Source organism: Thalassophryne amazonica, chromosome 3 (assembly GCF_902500255.1).
Source record: "Thalassophryne amazonica chromosome 3, fThaAma1.1, whole genome shotgun sequence".
NCBI classification, from domain to species: Eukaryota; Metazoa; Chordata; class Actinopteri; order Batrachoidiformes; family Batrachoididae; genus Thalassophryne; species Thalassophryne amazonica.
Window position 1 is genome coordinate 11,131,913 of NC_047105.1, and position 13,953 is coordinate 11,145,865.

Genomic DNA, 13,953 nt, shown 5'->3' on the forward strand with positions numbered 1-13,953 from the left:
ATATATATATATATATATAATTGTCTTTGTTGTTGCTCATCTGTGTGCCGGATAAATAAATTCATTCATTCATATTAATTTTTTTAAACCTGTCCCTCTATTACTACCCGTGTCTCTTATTTAATGAATTGATATTATTATTATTACTGCTACTATTATGCTTCACCTGTCTGCAGCAGATAGAAGTGGGGATGGCCTGGTCGTCTGCCTAGGTGGCTGCCACCCAGGATCAAAGACTGCCTGGATGCAGCAAAGTGCACATCTGTGCATACTCCATCCATCCATCCATCCATTTTCTTCCTCTTTATCCGGAGTCGGGTCGCGGGGGCAGCAGCTCAAGCAAAGCCGCCCAGACCACATCTGTGCATACTCCCTGACCTTATTATTGGTGTTGCTATTTTATTATTATATTAATGTTATTACCAAGTAACAAGCATACACACACACACACACACACGCACACACACACACATATATATATATATATATATATATATATATATATATATATATATATATATATACACACACATCACATGATGTAAAAGATAAAGGGTTAAAACATCAAAAAGGAAAGACTGAACTAAAAACTGTGCATGGGGGAGAAAAATTACATGCTTTGGCCATATTTTGGGTAAATCTTTTGAGACACTATATATATATATATATATATATATATATATATATATATATATATATATATATATATATATATATATATATATATAAAACTTGACTGAACACTATAAGACCAATTTAGATCTACGGCTGGACTCTGTATGAATGAGATAAAAGGAAAATATCATACATACCGACAAAGATGTTGCTATCTCATACCAGGCTTTGATTTATTTTTAATTAATTAATTACTTAATTTTGAAAAGATCAGTTCTGAAAACTTTTTTGATGGAAATCACGCTGGATAGAAACCCAATCAGATTTGTGGAAATGTTTGACAGACTTGAATTTTGACCAATCGAGACACTGTAAGCATGCTGTAAAGGGGAGGGACCTAACATGTTTCATGTCATCAACTCCAGGGGCTTTTGTTAATTTTTTGGGTATAGGAGATGCTGAAAATATTTTTTTTAATTTTTGCTGAACTACAACGACTGAGGGGATATTAAACTTTGTGTGGTGAGGCACAGAATATAGTGTGTCGTGGACTTTAATGAGCGTCGTGTGTCTGAAAAGTGTCTTGTTTGTGGAGGCACATCAGCTCCTCGCTAAGCTAGCGTTAGCCGCTGTCCAGATTGGAGTCGCAGGAATGCCTGACGAAAACTGGAAAAAAAAAAAGCTGTATCTACAGGTTCTTCCTGGAATCGTGTTGCTGCAGTTAAGGATGTCTGACTGATGTTAAAATAGCAGGAACAGTTTGGTGGTGTTTTTTTTTTTTTTAACTTAACGTTCCATCGAGCTTCTTTCCCTCCAGTAGGGATACATCATTTAAAATGGCGGAAGACTGGTCCGTTCCTGCGGCCCTCGTCTTCGTGCTTTTAACTTTCAGTGCCTGGGCCCTTGAGTCTTGTCCGACTCCGTGTTCATGTTCAGGAAGACCAGACGAGGTCCACATTCTGGACTGTAACAGGAAAAGGCTGTCCGCAGCTCCATCGGATCCACCAGATGGGATAACGCAAGTGTAAGTGCAGAACCCGTTGATTTGTTGTTTAAGCCACTGCTGGACCATAACATCCCTCAACTCGCCTGTCTCACTTTAGGATTTAGTAGGATTTCTTTTTACTGTAGGTGTGATCATAATATCAGAAGGTATCGTGTTTTATTCCATAGCAAAGTTTAAGATGTGGAATTATAGGTGCACTGTCCGATTTGATCTACTTCCACACCTGGACCAAATCCAAATTCCTACACTTTGTAAGAGTTCCAGATGTGAATTTCAAGATGTTGCTGCGTTTCAGAGAAATTAGTCTGTAGCCTTCTACAACTTAAAAGGAAAAACGGATTTTCAAGGTCACTAGGCATCTCATTCCGAGAGAACACCTTTTGTGTGTGGGATTGTGGTGGCTGCAGAGTAATGTCTGGTCAAGGAAGAAGGACCGTAAACAGACTTGGAAAGAAGCATGGCAGCAACATGCAAAACAGTTCGTAAGTGGAAATGAGAGAGACCTCAGTAGTTCATCTGTTTCAGGGTTTACCTGTTTCAACTGAGAGCCTGTGTTATGGAGCACAGGTTTTCAATTTACCACTAGAAATAACTGCTAAGGAGGAGGCCCAGGCTAGATCACAATGCCAAAACTTGCTGACGGAAATGCATTACAACTTATTTCTCTGACATTGATTACAAAGCATTGAAAGGGTATGCCGTGATCATGAACCCTGTCTTTTAACAGCCAAGTGCATGTCTAACAATGGATTTTGATATGGTAATGTTTGTTGTGATTTACTGGGAGATTTGGGCTGACTATTTGTATAGATGATTATAGAAATATTGTTATTTGGGTACCGCATTCATACAGAACTAGCACCTCAAGAGTGCTGGTTTACTGTTTTTGTCTATATGAAATTTGTGAAATCCTTCTTAAGCTGTCATGAAGTAACTAGAGGTGTTTCCTAACATATTGGCAGTTGAAATGAATACTTGGAGAGTAGTTTATCATGTGTAAAAATTAAAACTTGGAGCCCTTCACAGCATTAAAACTGGTTTATGTGCTTTGACCAAGCGCAGCCTGAAATGGTGTAATATGAGGCCTATGCGGTGCACTTCCTTAGTAAAGGAGAACTATGCAAGTTTGGTCGGTTTTCTGCTGTTTCATCGGGTTTTATTTTTTGTTTTGCGTACTCTGTCATAATTGAACATATACAAAATGAAGTTTTTGGCTTGTTCTTACAGCCGCTAATGGAATGGAAAAATCACCTCAAGAAGCCGGGGGCTCGGGGACTGCTTAGGCTTCGACCCTGCTGAAGGGTTTGCTTTATGGGCTTATAAAGGGCCGCCTTTGGTGTTTGTTTGTTTGTTTGTTTGTTTGTTTTTTTTATTTAAAAATGTAATCAGAAATTAATCTAGAAGTTAAAAAAACATTTGTAAGGATTTTCTGTAGTAAAGTGCTGTGTATAAATGAGCTCCTGTGCAGTGACACACATTTCTACACTCTTCCATGTTTTGGTCTGATGCCTCGTTTCTTTTGGCTTTAAAGTAAGGCTGTAACAGGGGTCGAATTAGTACATGTATGTGCTAGTTTGTGCACGTATTATTCGAGCACTGCACGTAATTTTATATTGCACTAGCACTGGTGCAAGTAACTTTATCCAAGTTTTATCAACTATAAGCACCAGTAGAATGAACCAGTAAAGGAATAAATAAGGAAAAAAACAATTTCCAGTGTGTTGTCTTCGTCTTCCCTGCGTTTTATGACTCTCACACACGGAGCAAGTTGCTGTGCTCTATTTTTTGTGGAAAGCTAACAAACGTCGCCAGCGGCGCCGTCCCTGGGTTCACAACATCCTCATGAGACATTCCCAATTCGGGGAGTTTCATTATTTGCTGCAGGAGCTGCAGCAGCTCCATGTGATCAAAGAAAATAAAAAATAAAAACTGGCTATCGCTGCAGTTCCTCGCGCTCTCTCCCCTCAAACTCTGTCATCATTGTGTTATAAACCATTCACCATCTGTTTTATTATATGTCTGTAGAGTTAATAAAATTATCTTCACGGACGATTAGTTCGCGCGCACGTAAAAAAAAACAAAAACAAAAACTGGCTGCCGCTGCGGTTCCTCACTCTCTCTCCCCTCAAACTCTGTCATAATTTTGTTATAAACCAGTCACCATTTGTTTTATTATACATCTGTGTAGTTAATAAATAAATTAATCTTCACAGATGATTCATTTGCACACGTGCAAAAAAAAAAACATCTGCCGCTGCTGCTGCTCTCCCCTCAAACTCTCCCCAGAGAGGAAGCGTCTGACCACATCAGAGGTTCGATCCCTGCATGTAACAAAGATAAAAAAAAAAAAAACTATGACTTTACTTAACAAAAATTGTGCCTCAACATGCAACCAATAGTGCTTCAGAGGGACATAAATGTAAAATGTTACTTTGGCCCTGGTCTCCCCTACAATACTCACACCTGGAGCGCTGCTGCATGGCTGTGGTCAGCCTGGAGTGCTGAGACTGTGACACTGGGATAAGTTCTCCCCAATGGAACTGAGGATGTCTCATTTTGGGGAAAAACGGTTTTGGTCAGTTGTAGTTTCTGTTTTACAATGTTTGGAAAGAGGTGTCATTTGATTTAAAATGGCGGCGATTCGCTTTGCAGTTAGTGATTGCGGAATGATCCGTCTTTCCACCAGAGCTGCAGCAAATCCCACAACACACACAGACACAGAGAGGAGGATATTATTATTATTTTCATGAGGGACACTAACTTTAGTTTAGGAACCAGAGAAGAGGGAGATATTAAGGTTCCAGTCCATGCCAGAGATCCGTGTCGTTGGCTGCCTCACAAAAAGGCACGTTAATGACGAACAAATAAAAACTGTCCATGTGAAGCGGTGGACAATTCTCGCAGAAAGAGAGTCATGTTTAGAGACTTTAATCAGCAAAACAGAAATGGTTTTGTTAGAGGTTGATGAATAAATTGTGGACGTGCCATTTCTACATCAGAACCAGTGTCTCCACAGTCAACATACAGAAATGATTATTTTCCTGTTACACCCCCCCCAAAAACAACATAATGGCCCAACTGCAGTGTAAATTTTTTTTTTTTTAACTATAACAGCGTAATGGACCGTTACACTGTTATAATGCTGGTGAGAACCCTGAAACTGTAACATTAAGGTAAGAATATTACTTAGTTCCTCTTTAAACTGGTAGCTTGAGGCTGGCTGCAAAACAGAGCACTTTCCCATCGGACTCTGTGGTAAAATGTCCAACTTTAGAGCAGAAATAAACAGGTTTACAGCCTAATACCCCCCCCCCCCCCAAGAAAACGATATTGGTTTCTATAGGTAGTTTTCTCTTCCATGACAGCTGTACGGGGGGGAGCATAAATGTTTTCTAACTTTAAGACATTTTAAGTCATAAACCTCTGTCTATTTGGGGGTTGTGTTCGCTTTGAGTGAAGGCGGCTGAGTCCAGTGACTCCACCTCTCATCTTTAGCTCATTGTCCTCTTGACGCAGCTGGGAGTGGGGTATTACAAACACACAGAATAATATGGCTTGTTGTATGGTAAAACGTCCTAATGGCTCATTTAAGACATCTCTGTTGCAGTAGATGCACCGAGTGACAATTTCGTCTGATTTAAAGTTGTATGTTAATGCTGTTAGCATTTTGAACAGTTGTCGGTAGCTTCACCTGTTAGATTCACTTAATGCATGATTTCTGAGAAAATACACAGCTCATATCAACAAAAGAAAGCATTAGGAGAGCCACTGCGCAATCTCCAAACATATGATTTAATAAACACTTGAACCATGCTTCATCCCTTTATGCATTAATGAGTTCATCATTCAGCTGCTGCAAACATGGCGATGCCCAGAACATAGCCCAGCCACAGCTTCATATCGGCTGTCGTGAGTCTCTGTAGAAAACTTGCGTGTGATGTCACACAGGTTTTGCCCAGGATATATACAGTCTACAGCTTTGTCCCATGACATAGAAGTCTTAGGAAGCGCTAGTGACATACACTAAAATGTGTAAAATGTCTATTCCAGATCCACGCAACATCTTGGAAGCACAAAACTTCAGAGCTGGTCCACCTTCCATTACATCTTTTGTGCGTAATATCACGAGCATCATTTGAAGGCCTGTTTGATGTTGTTTACCACGACAGTGTGGTGTTGCAAAATAAAAATTAACTGCCTAAATACTTATGGCCCTGACTATATTAGGAGTGTAACAAGTAATAGATATGAATACATGGAAGCAGTCACAGATCGATTTATTTATTTTAACATTGTAAATGGGTTGAATTGATATTGTTCTCCTCTAGAGTTGGGTATCGAGAACTGGTTCTTTTCAGGTATAGTTAAGAAATGATTGATCCAACAACATCAATAGTCTTTTTGCTTAACGATTCCCTTCAGAGCGGCCGTTGTTTTTGAGGGCGTTTGTTGGGAAAATGATCATTTCTCTGTTGATTACAGCCCTTGCAGTGGGTCTGCAATCAACTGTTTATGTAGCGTGGCCCTGCTTTGAACCTTGAACCAATGATGCAGTGGTCCGATCGGCTGCTTTGTTGGTTCTTATTGCTTCGCTCCTCTTCAGAAGCGGCAACTCTGCTTTTTATCCCCTCTCAAAGCCATTAAAATATGTCAATCGTGAGTCACTTTTGCATGGATTAAAGTGACTAACTGGGACTCCTGTCTTGTCTTGTTGCGAGAAGATTTCGCGCGTCGGCATGGAGCCGCTCATTGCACGCAACAAAAAAAACACCTCCGTGTTGGAAGTCTCACAGGACATGTTGTGGCATGTCCAGCTGTTACACAATTTCTCGGATACTCACTTGACTGAAAAGCCATCGAAAGCCGTCTGAATCTTCTGAATGGTTTCCAACACGGAGGTGTTTTTTTTTTTTGTTTTTTTTTTTTGCGCGGCATGAGCAGTTCCGTGCCGACGCGCGAACCAGTGCTCACTCAAAGCCTGCCCACAGGCGAATGACGCAACCGACAGGCGTGAAAAAACTCACGCATGCGCACAAAGGTTCAAGCTTGGCTGATGCAATCACACGTGATTTAAATCCATATAGTTTTTGAAAAAATAAAAAGGTCTGTTACTTTTTGGACAGACCACGTATAACCTATATCTAAGTTGCAGCAACAAGAAGTACAAGATCAGATGTATTTCACAACTCTTTTTAAGGATATGTATTTGCATATTTCACAAAGGTTTAATTCTTGATTGCATTTTTTGAACTTGAAAAAGTTAATCAATATGAGGACAAAGCTTCAGCTTTTAGCTCATACCTTTTTTGTTAAGGGTCCAAAAAAGAACATTTTATTCATAAAAAAAAAAAAAAATCGGCTGATTTATCAGCTATCTGCAAATCATCCGATTTATCAATTATCAGCATTTTTTTTTCATCCAAATATCGTTATCGGCATCGGCCTCAAAAAATCCATATCGGTCGGGCTCTATTGTTGACAGAAAACCTGTAAATCCTACTTGTAGTACAAATAAAACTCACAGGAGGTATTGATAAGGGAATCGATAAGCGGACTTGATAATGGTATCGATAAAATCTTATCAATACCCATCCCTATTCTGCTCCTGCTTCTACAGCTTCAAACTCATAAAAGTTTGAAAGTCGCAAGAGTTTCTCGCAAGACTAGCTGTGCAGCCTTTCTTATGGCTGTCATGCATGTTTTTGACAAAAGGTGGCAGTATTGTTAAAGTTATTCTGTTTGAGTTTTGAAGTTTGCCACCATTGGGCTTCCGTAGTTGGTTAGACTTGAGAGCTGAAGCAGCAGAGCAGCAGACTAAAGTAGCAGCTTTACCTTGTTTTGACAGAGTTTTGGAAATATATGTCTGTGAGTATGAGGAGTCTAGGCCTCAGCTGGAACCTTGAGACAGACTGCTTTACTTTCCGTGTGTCCCGCCAGGAGAAACCTCAAACCAAGAGAGGTATTCTCTCTATGGTGAACAGTCTTTTTGACCCTTTAGGATTTGTGGCACCAGTCACTGTGGGAGGAGGGAGCTTTCGGTCGAACAGTATGACTGGGACGCTCCACTCTCAACAATAAAACAGGAACAATGGAAACTCTGGAGAGATGCCATGAAAGAACTGGAACAACTTGAGATCCCGAGATCTTATGTTGCTGTTTCACTGGCCACACAGACACAGTACAGGGAACTTTGTGTATTTTCAGATGCATCCACCATTGCTATAGCTGCTGTAGCCTATTTGAAAACCATCTCCACAACAGGGGAATGCCATGTAGGATTTGTCATGGCAAAGTCCAAGCTAGCTTCACGTCCCACTCACACAGTTCCTCGCCTTGAACTTTGTGCCGCCGTCTTGGCAGTTGAGTTGGCAGGCTTCATTAAAGGTGAAATAGACATCGACATACACTCTGTGAAATTCTACACAGACAGCAAAATCGTGTTGGGCTACATTAATAACGCCTCATGCAGATTTTACGTCTGTGTGTCTAACCGAATCACACAGATCAGGAAGACATCCATGCCAGTGGCATTATATCAACACTGAAGAAAATCCTGCAGACTATGGAACACGACCAGTAGCTGCAGCAGCGCTCAAAAGCATTAACTGGTTTTCTGGGCCATCATTCCTGTCAAAACCTCAGCAAGAGCACACTACACAGACTGACAACTTTGAGCTAGTACATCCTGACATGGATCAAGAAATCCATCCTGAGGTAACAGTCACCAGTACTAAGGTGACCAAAGGCCTGCTTGGATCCCATAGGTTTGAGAGATTCTCCACATGGAAGTCATTAATGCGATCACTCTCCACACTAGTCTTGAAAGCCAGAAGTGAAAAGCATCCCAACAGTGATAGCACTAGAGGAAATGAAAGAGCCCAGGCAATGATTGTGATTATCAGGGCTATACAGCAAGACGTTTTCACTAAGGAAGTCCAGTGTCTTTCCAAACGACAACAGATCCCAAGACACAGCCCTCTTTTGAAGTTGGCCCCATTTCTAGATAATGATGGATTGTTAAGAGTTGGTGGTCGCATAACCTCGACAGACATGTCTTTCGATGATAAGCACCCACTCATCATTCCCAAGTCCCACATTGCTATACTGTTAGTGAAACATTATCACGAACAAGTTGCACATCAGAGGCGCCACTTTACAGAGGGCGCTATAAGATCAGCTGGACTATGGCTAATTGGGGGAAAGAAACGTGTTTGTAGTGTGATACATAAGTGTGTCATTTGTAAAAAATTGAGAGGGAAGCTGGAAGAACAAAGGATGGCAGACTTAGCAACAGACAGATTGTCATTGGAACCACCTTTCTCACATGTTGGGGTAGACATCTTTGGCCCATGGATGGTGACCTCCCGGAGAACAAGAGGAGGATATGCAGAAAACAAACGGTGGGCAGCCATATTCACTTACTTGAGCACCAGAGCGGTCCACATTGAGGTTATTGAGACATTGACCACTGCAAGCTTTATTAATGGCCTCAGACGTTTCATGGCCATTAGAGGACCTATAAAAACGCTCCGATCAGATCAAGGTACAAATTTTTATTGGAGCCTGTAAAGAGCTCAACCTCAACTCAGAGGATACTGAGCTAGGGGCATACCTTCAGGACAACAAATGCTCCTGGATTTTCAACCCTCCCCACTCTTCCCACTTGGGTGGAGTGTGGGAGAGGATGATTGGCATTGCACAACACATTCTGGATGCCCTTCTTCTCAAGACCTAACAGATCTCATCTGACACACGAGATACTTACCACTCTGATGGCAGAGGTCACCGCCATCATGAACTCCAGACCATTGGTTCCAGTATCTTCCGACCTGGAAGCTCCTGCAGTTCTCACTCTGTCAATGTTGTTGATACAAAAAACTGATACACTGTCTGCACCTGTAGGGGATTTTGATGTTAATGACCTCTCCAACAAGCACTGGAAAAGGGTTCAAGGCCTTGCCGACGAATTTAGGAAGAAGTGGAGGCAGGAATACTTGATGACACTTCAACCGAGGAAAAAGTGGCATTCAGAGAGACGTAACCTGCAGGTGGGAGATGTCGTACTTCTAAAGGACTCACAGGTTAAACGGACTGAGTGGCCTACTGGGCTTGTAGTCTAGACGATACCTGGTCAAGATACCAGGGTGCGTAAAGTGGAAGTTAAGGTAATCAAGCAGGGCACTTCTAAAGTGTATTCGCGACCTGTTTCAGAGGTCATTTTACTCTTTCATAAGGATGGTGAGTAGTATAAAAGCAGCAGACTAAAGTAGCACAGCAGCTTTACCTTGTTTCCACTGAGTTTTGGAAATATGTCTGTGAGTATGACTACATGTGTTGTATTATGCCAAATATGTTTAGTTAAAGGTCATTTTGTAAAGATAAAATTATTTTGGTCGCAATTCTAATTTCTGTTAACCCGTCTATGGCATTTCCCACTATGTGTTAGCATCAAGCTAAGAAGATGTGCTATTAATATTTAAGTGTTTGCAGCAATAATGCTAGCCACATTTAGGAGCATTTTAAGCACTGTTATATCTGTATACATGACTGAACACAGCTGTGCAACTAAAAATATTTTATTTTAATACATTTCTTTTTGTGTATTTTAGTTTTACAGTACCTTCAAGTGTGAGGCAAGAATTAAACAGGCTGAACCTGGAAGACTTCGTCTCTCATTTGGAGAACTGTTTAAACACTTACATTCAGGGAGGGCAGAACACTAGCCATTGAAATGTTTAGCTTTGTGAGGAGAAATAAAATCATAACTTCTGATAGTGATGGACAGTATGACAGGTAAATGTACCCATTTCAAGTTTACATTCACTTATTCACTTAATAGTTTAATACTGCCATTCCAACCCAGAATAAGAAGGTTATGCCATGCTTTTTATGCTATGCTAACAACGGCTGACTGCTTCTTATGGGCTTGTCTTATGCTGCACTTTCTGCTACTGTAGAGAAGCTTGAATCTTCAACTGGACTGGATTGCTTGACGTGAGGACGTTTCGCGTCAAATCACAGAAGGTTCCTCAGCTAAAATTCTTGCTGTGGTAGTCTGACTTCTGTCTTGACTCTTGTAGAGAAGAATAACAGAAGCCACAACAGCTGGAGTTTTAAACCTAACCAGACCCCTCCTGCCGAGAGGCAGACTGCTATTGGCTAGTGACTAAACAATTGCTTTAATTGGCACCTATTGTGTTCTAGTTAGCATCTTCCTAATGACAGGGCAGCTGCCCCTCCTAACGATGTGACTGATGCCTCTCCTGACGAGTCACCTGATGACGTGAATGACTCATTACCATGAACAAAAGACTGAAACTACTTTGCTTTCTGCTACTGTATGTGCTGCTGCTCTCAGTAACGAACAAAAGGTGAGCAGAGGCAGCAACAGTATGCTGAACACACTCGGAAAAACCTCAAAGTTCCCTGTTTTTGATGAAATATGTATTTGAAGGTAAGCAATGTCAATTTTGTTCTCATTTATCAAGAAAAATAAATGTCTACGTTAAACACAAAATTATGTCGGATTGCATCATATCACATCGAATTGTCCTACAATAAAAAGTATTGTTCCTTCATCATATCTCATTGTAGCCCATGTATCTTGTTACGCAGCGTATCATATATCATGTGCACACTCATTATGTAGTGTGCGTGAGTGATGCATCATAAAGTATGGTTCTCATGACTTCCACATAGTTTTGCATTTAGGAGACACATGGTTGCTGTTTATGAATAGGCTGAATTTAGTGGTTAAAAGTTGGAGCTCCCAACCATAGAAGTGTATCTTTCAGGCATTTCTGTCATATTTTGCCCCCTATAAAACACTGTACCTCCTCTATTGTGAAACTGTTCAAATAAAAGCGACAAAAAAAAAAAGTGAAGTGTGAAGACGAATCACAATTCGACATAGCTTTGTGTTAAACAATCATAAGTCCTACTGGTTAAACCACCATTTTGAATCCAGTCAACAGTCAGACTGTTATAATCAGTGATAGGTTTGATTACTTACTGTTATTTATAATCGTTCTGCTGCATGAGTTTTTTTTTTTTTTTTCTCCCCTCTTTTTTTCTCTGACACGTATGCAGGGTTTTCACCACACAATGGAACAATGGTGCCACACCATTATACTGCCATCTAGCGCCGCTATAGTGTAATCATCTCATGATGTTTTAGCGGGAGATTTGGTGGGACTCTAACAGCACGCAAACTCACTTTTGTGGGAAATTTCACATAAAAACAGAACAGCTCTTTATTTTATCCTGTTTACATCCAGATGACACAAATCATGACAAAATACAAGCGTTGCACGAAGCCAGATGATCATAGGACGATCTTTGCATTTTTTTTGTTTTGTCTTGGCGGGATCACAGCCTGTACAGGGCACAGTGATCACACCCCAGCTCTAAGAGCAATGCTGCCTCTGTGACAGTGAACAGGGAGGCTTTTATGAAGAGAACAGAACGGAATTCGAAATTACGCAGGTACCGAGATACACTTTGAGATTTTGGGGCTGGATAGCAATGTGCATTATTTCCATTTTTCTATGTTTTAAAGGACATGTCGCACTGAAATCATAACATTTCCGAGTTTTTCCAACAGCGTTTCTTAGAGGAAAACGCTGCTAACGTTAAAAACGGAACCACAGATTAATTACAGTTTACATCAGTGTGATCTCGTGTTATGATGACTCTTTTTTTTTTTTTAAGTGATAACTGCTAATTTTGATGCAATCACGGAAAAAACACCAGCCGCTTTCCACTGTGCAAAAACTTAGTGCGTGTGCACACTGTGCGAGTGCAGTGCGTGCTGCTCCGTTACAGAACTGTCACGTCGAGACAGATTCTCAAAGTAAAATAAAAATAAACTCTACCAGCTCCACTGAGAAGAAGAGGGAAAAAAAAACCTGAGTAGTCATCCATTTGTGATTTCTAAAGTACGCTCCACCAAAAAACAGCGTCATGGAGACATTCCGCGTGCAAGCTCATGGTGGAACTAAAATAGTGTCGAGCGACAAACGGCGTCACCACACGTAGAATCCAAAATCCGACAGACTCTGAAAAATAAGTAGTTTTGGGGTGAAGTGTGTCGTCTTCTGTCTGTACAGCTTCTCTGTAAAACCGAAAATTCACTTTCGAATGAAGACTCGGAAGCTTTGTTATCAGATGAAGCAGTGTTCGTTTCACTGTCTCAGTCATCAGATGTTTCTGCTTTTCCTTAAGTCTATATCACACTCTGAGAAATGCCGACAAATGCAGAGTAATAAGACGTTTTCCAGAAATGCACCCATTGACTCGGGGAGGAAAGCGGGATTTTTTTGTTTTTCTATTTTTAATTGTTTGACAATATTGAGGGATGACCGCACAAGTGTGTGGTCCTGTGTGTGTGTGTGTGTGTGTGTGTTTGTTTTTTTTTTTGTTTTTTTTTGTACAGTGCTTTGGAAGCTATGTTTGTGAAATGTGCTATATAAATAACGTGGTATGGTATTGTATGTATGTGTGTACATATACATATATATAAAAAATATGTGCGTAATCTAATGTGATCACACTGTTGAATTTGATTTCAGGACCATGAATCACAATGAGCTGACTAGTCTTCCCTTTCTTGGAGATGTTTCCGCCAACATCACTTCGCTGTCATTGTAAGTCAAGATTTCACTTCAGGTTTTACTTTGCTGTCATTGTAAGTCAAGATTTCACTTCAGGTTTTACTTTATCCAATGATTGATCTCTCTCTCTCTTTTTTTTTTTTTTTTTTTTTTTTTTTTTTTTTTTTTTTTTTTTTTTTTTTTTTTTTTTTTTTTTTTTGAGAAATAATGGTTATGAAATTTCCCAAGTGCAACTTGCAGTATGCTGAGCCCACTCGCCGATCATACCAGCTTTAAATAGAGAAATCGTCTTGACAGATGTGGAACATTGTTTGTGTTTAGTCCCTTATTAATAGTAAAATATGTATGTTTTCCACCGCGGCTTGGTGTATGACCTAACAATGTTAGCACTGTAGAAGAAACAATAACCGTATATATCACATTGTATTTAGGTTTCTGAAAATTTCAATTTAAATGCATGTAAAAAGGTGAACCACTGGAATTTGCTATATACACTTAACTGCATTAACAGAACATGTTTCACATAGTACAGAGTAGGGGTCAACTGATTAACGTCCTGGCTAATATTCAGCATTTTCCGCATATCTGTATCGGCCATTTATAGCAGCTGATATGACGGTTTATTTTTATAGCACTGGATATAGCGGCTCAGTGGTCACTAAGTTCCACCTTCATGCATACATTTTTTTAAAAAAGAGATGGCCAGTCAGCGACTTTAGT

At 40.2% G+C, this 13,953-nt stretch overlaps 1 protein-coding gene across 2 annotated transcripts in view; it reads left to right on the forward strand.

Annotated features, from left to right (window-relative positions):
* The first annotated feature begins 1,036 nt into the window (after window positions 1–1,036).
* lrig2 (leucine-rich repeats and immunoglobulin-like domains 2) overlaps window positions 1,037–13,953 on the forward strand; it is a 59,340-nt gene continuing 46,423 nt past the window's right edge. For both annotated transcript variants that reach the window (XM_034165833.1, XM_034165834.1), the window contains exons 1-2: window positions 1,037–1,639; window positions 13,192–13,266. In XM_034165833.1, the coding sequence (XP_034021724.1) occupies window positions 1,452–1,639; window positions 13,192–13,266 (263 nt within the window). In that variant the 5' untranslated portion in view covers window positions 1,037–1,451. The remainder of the gene's footprint in view (window positions 1,640–13,191; window positions 13,267–13,953) is intronic.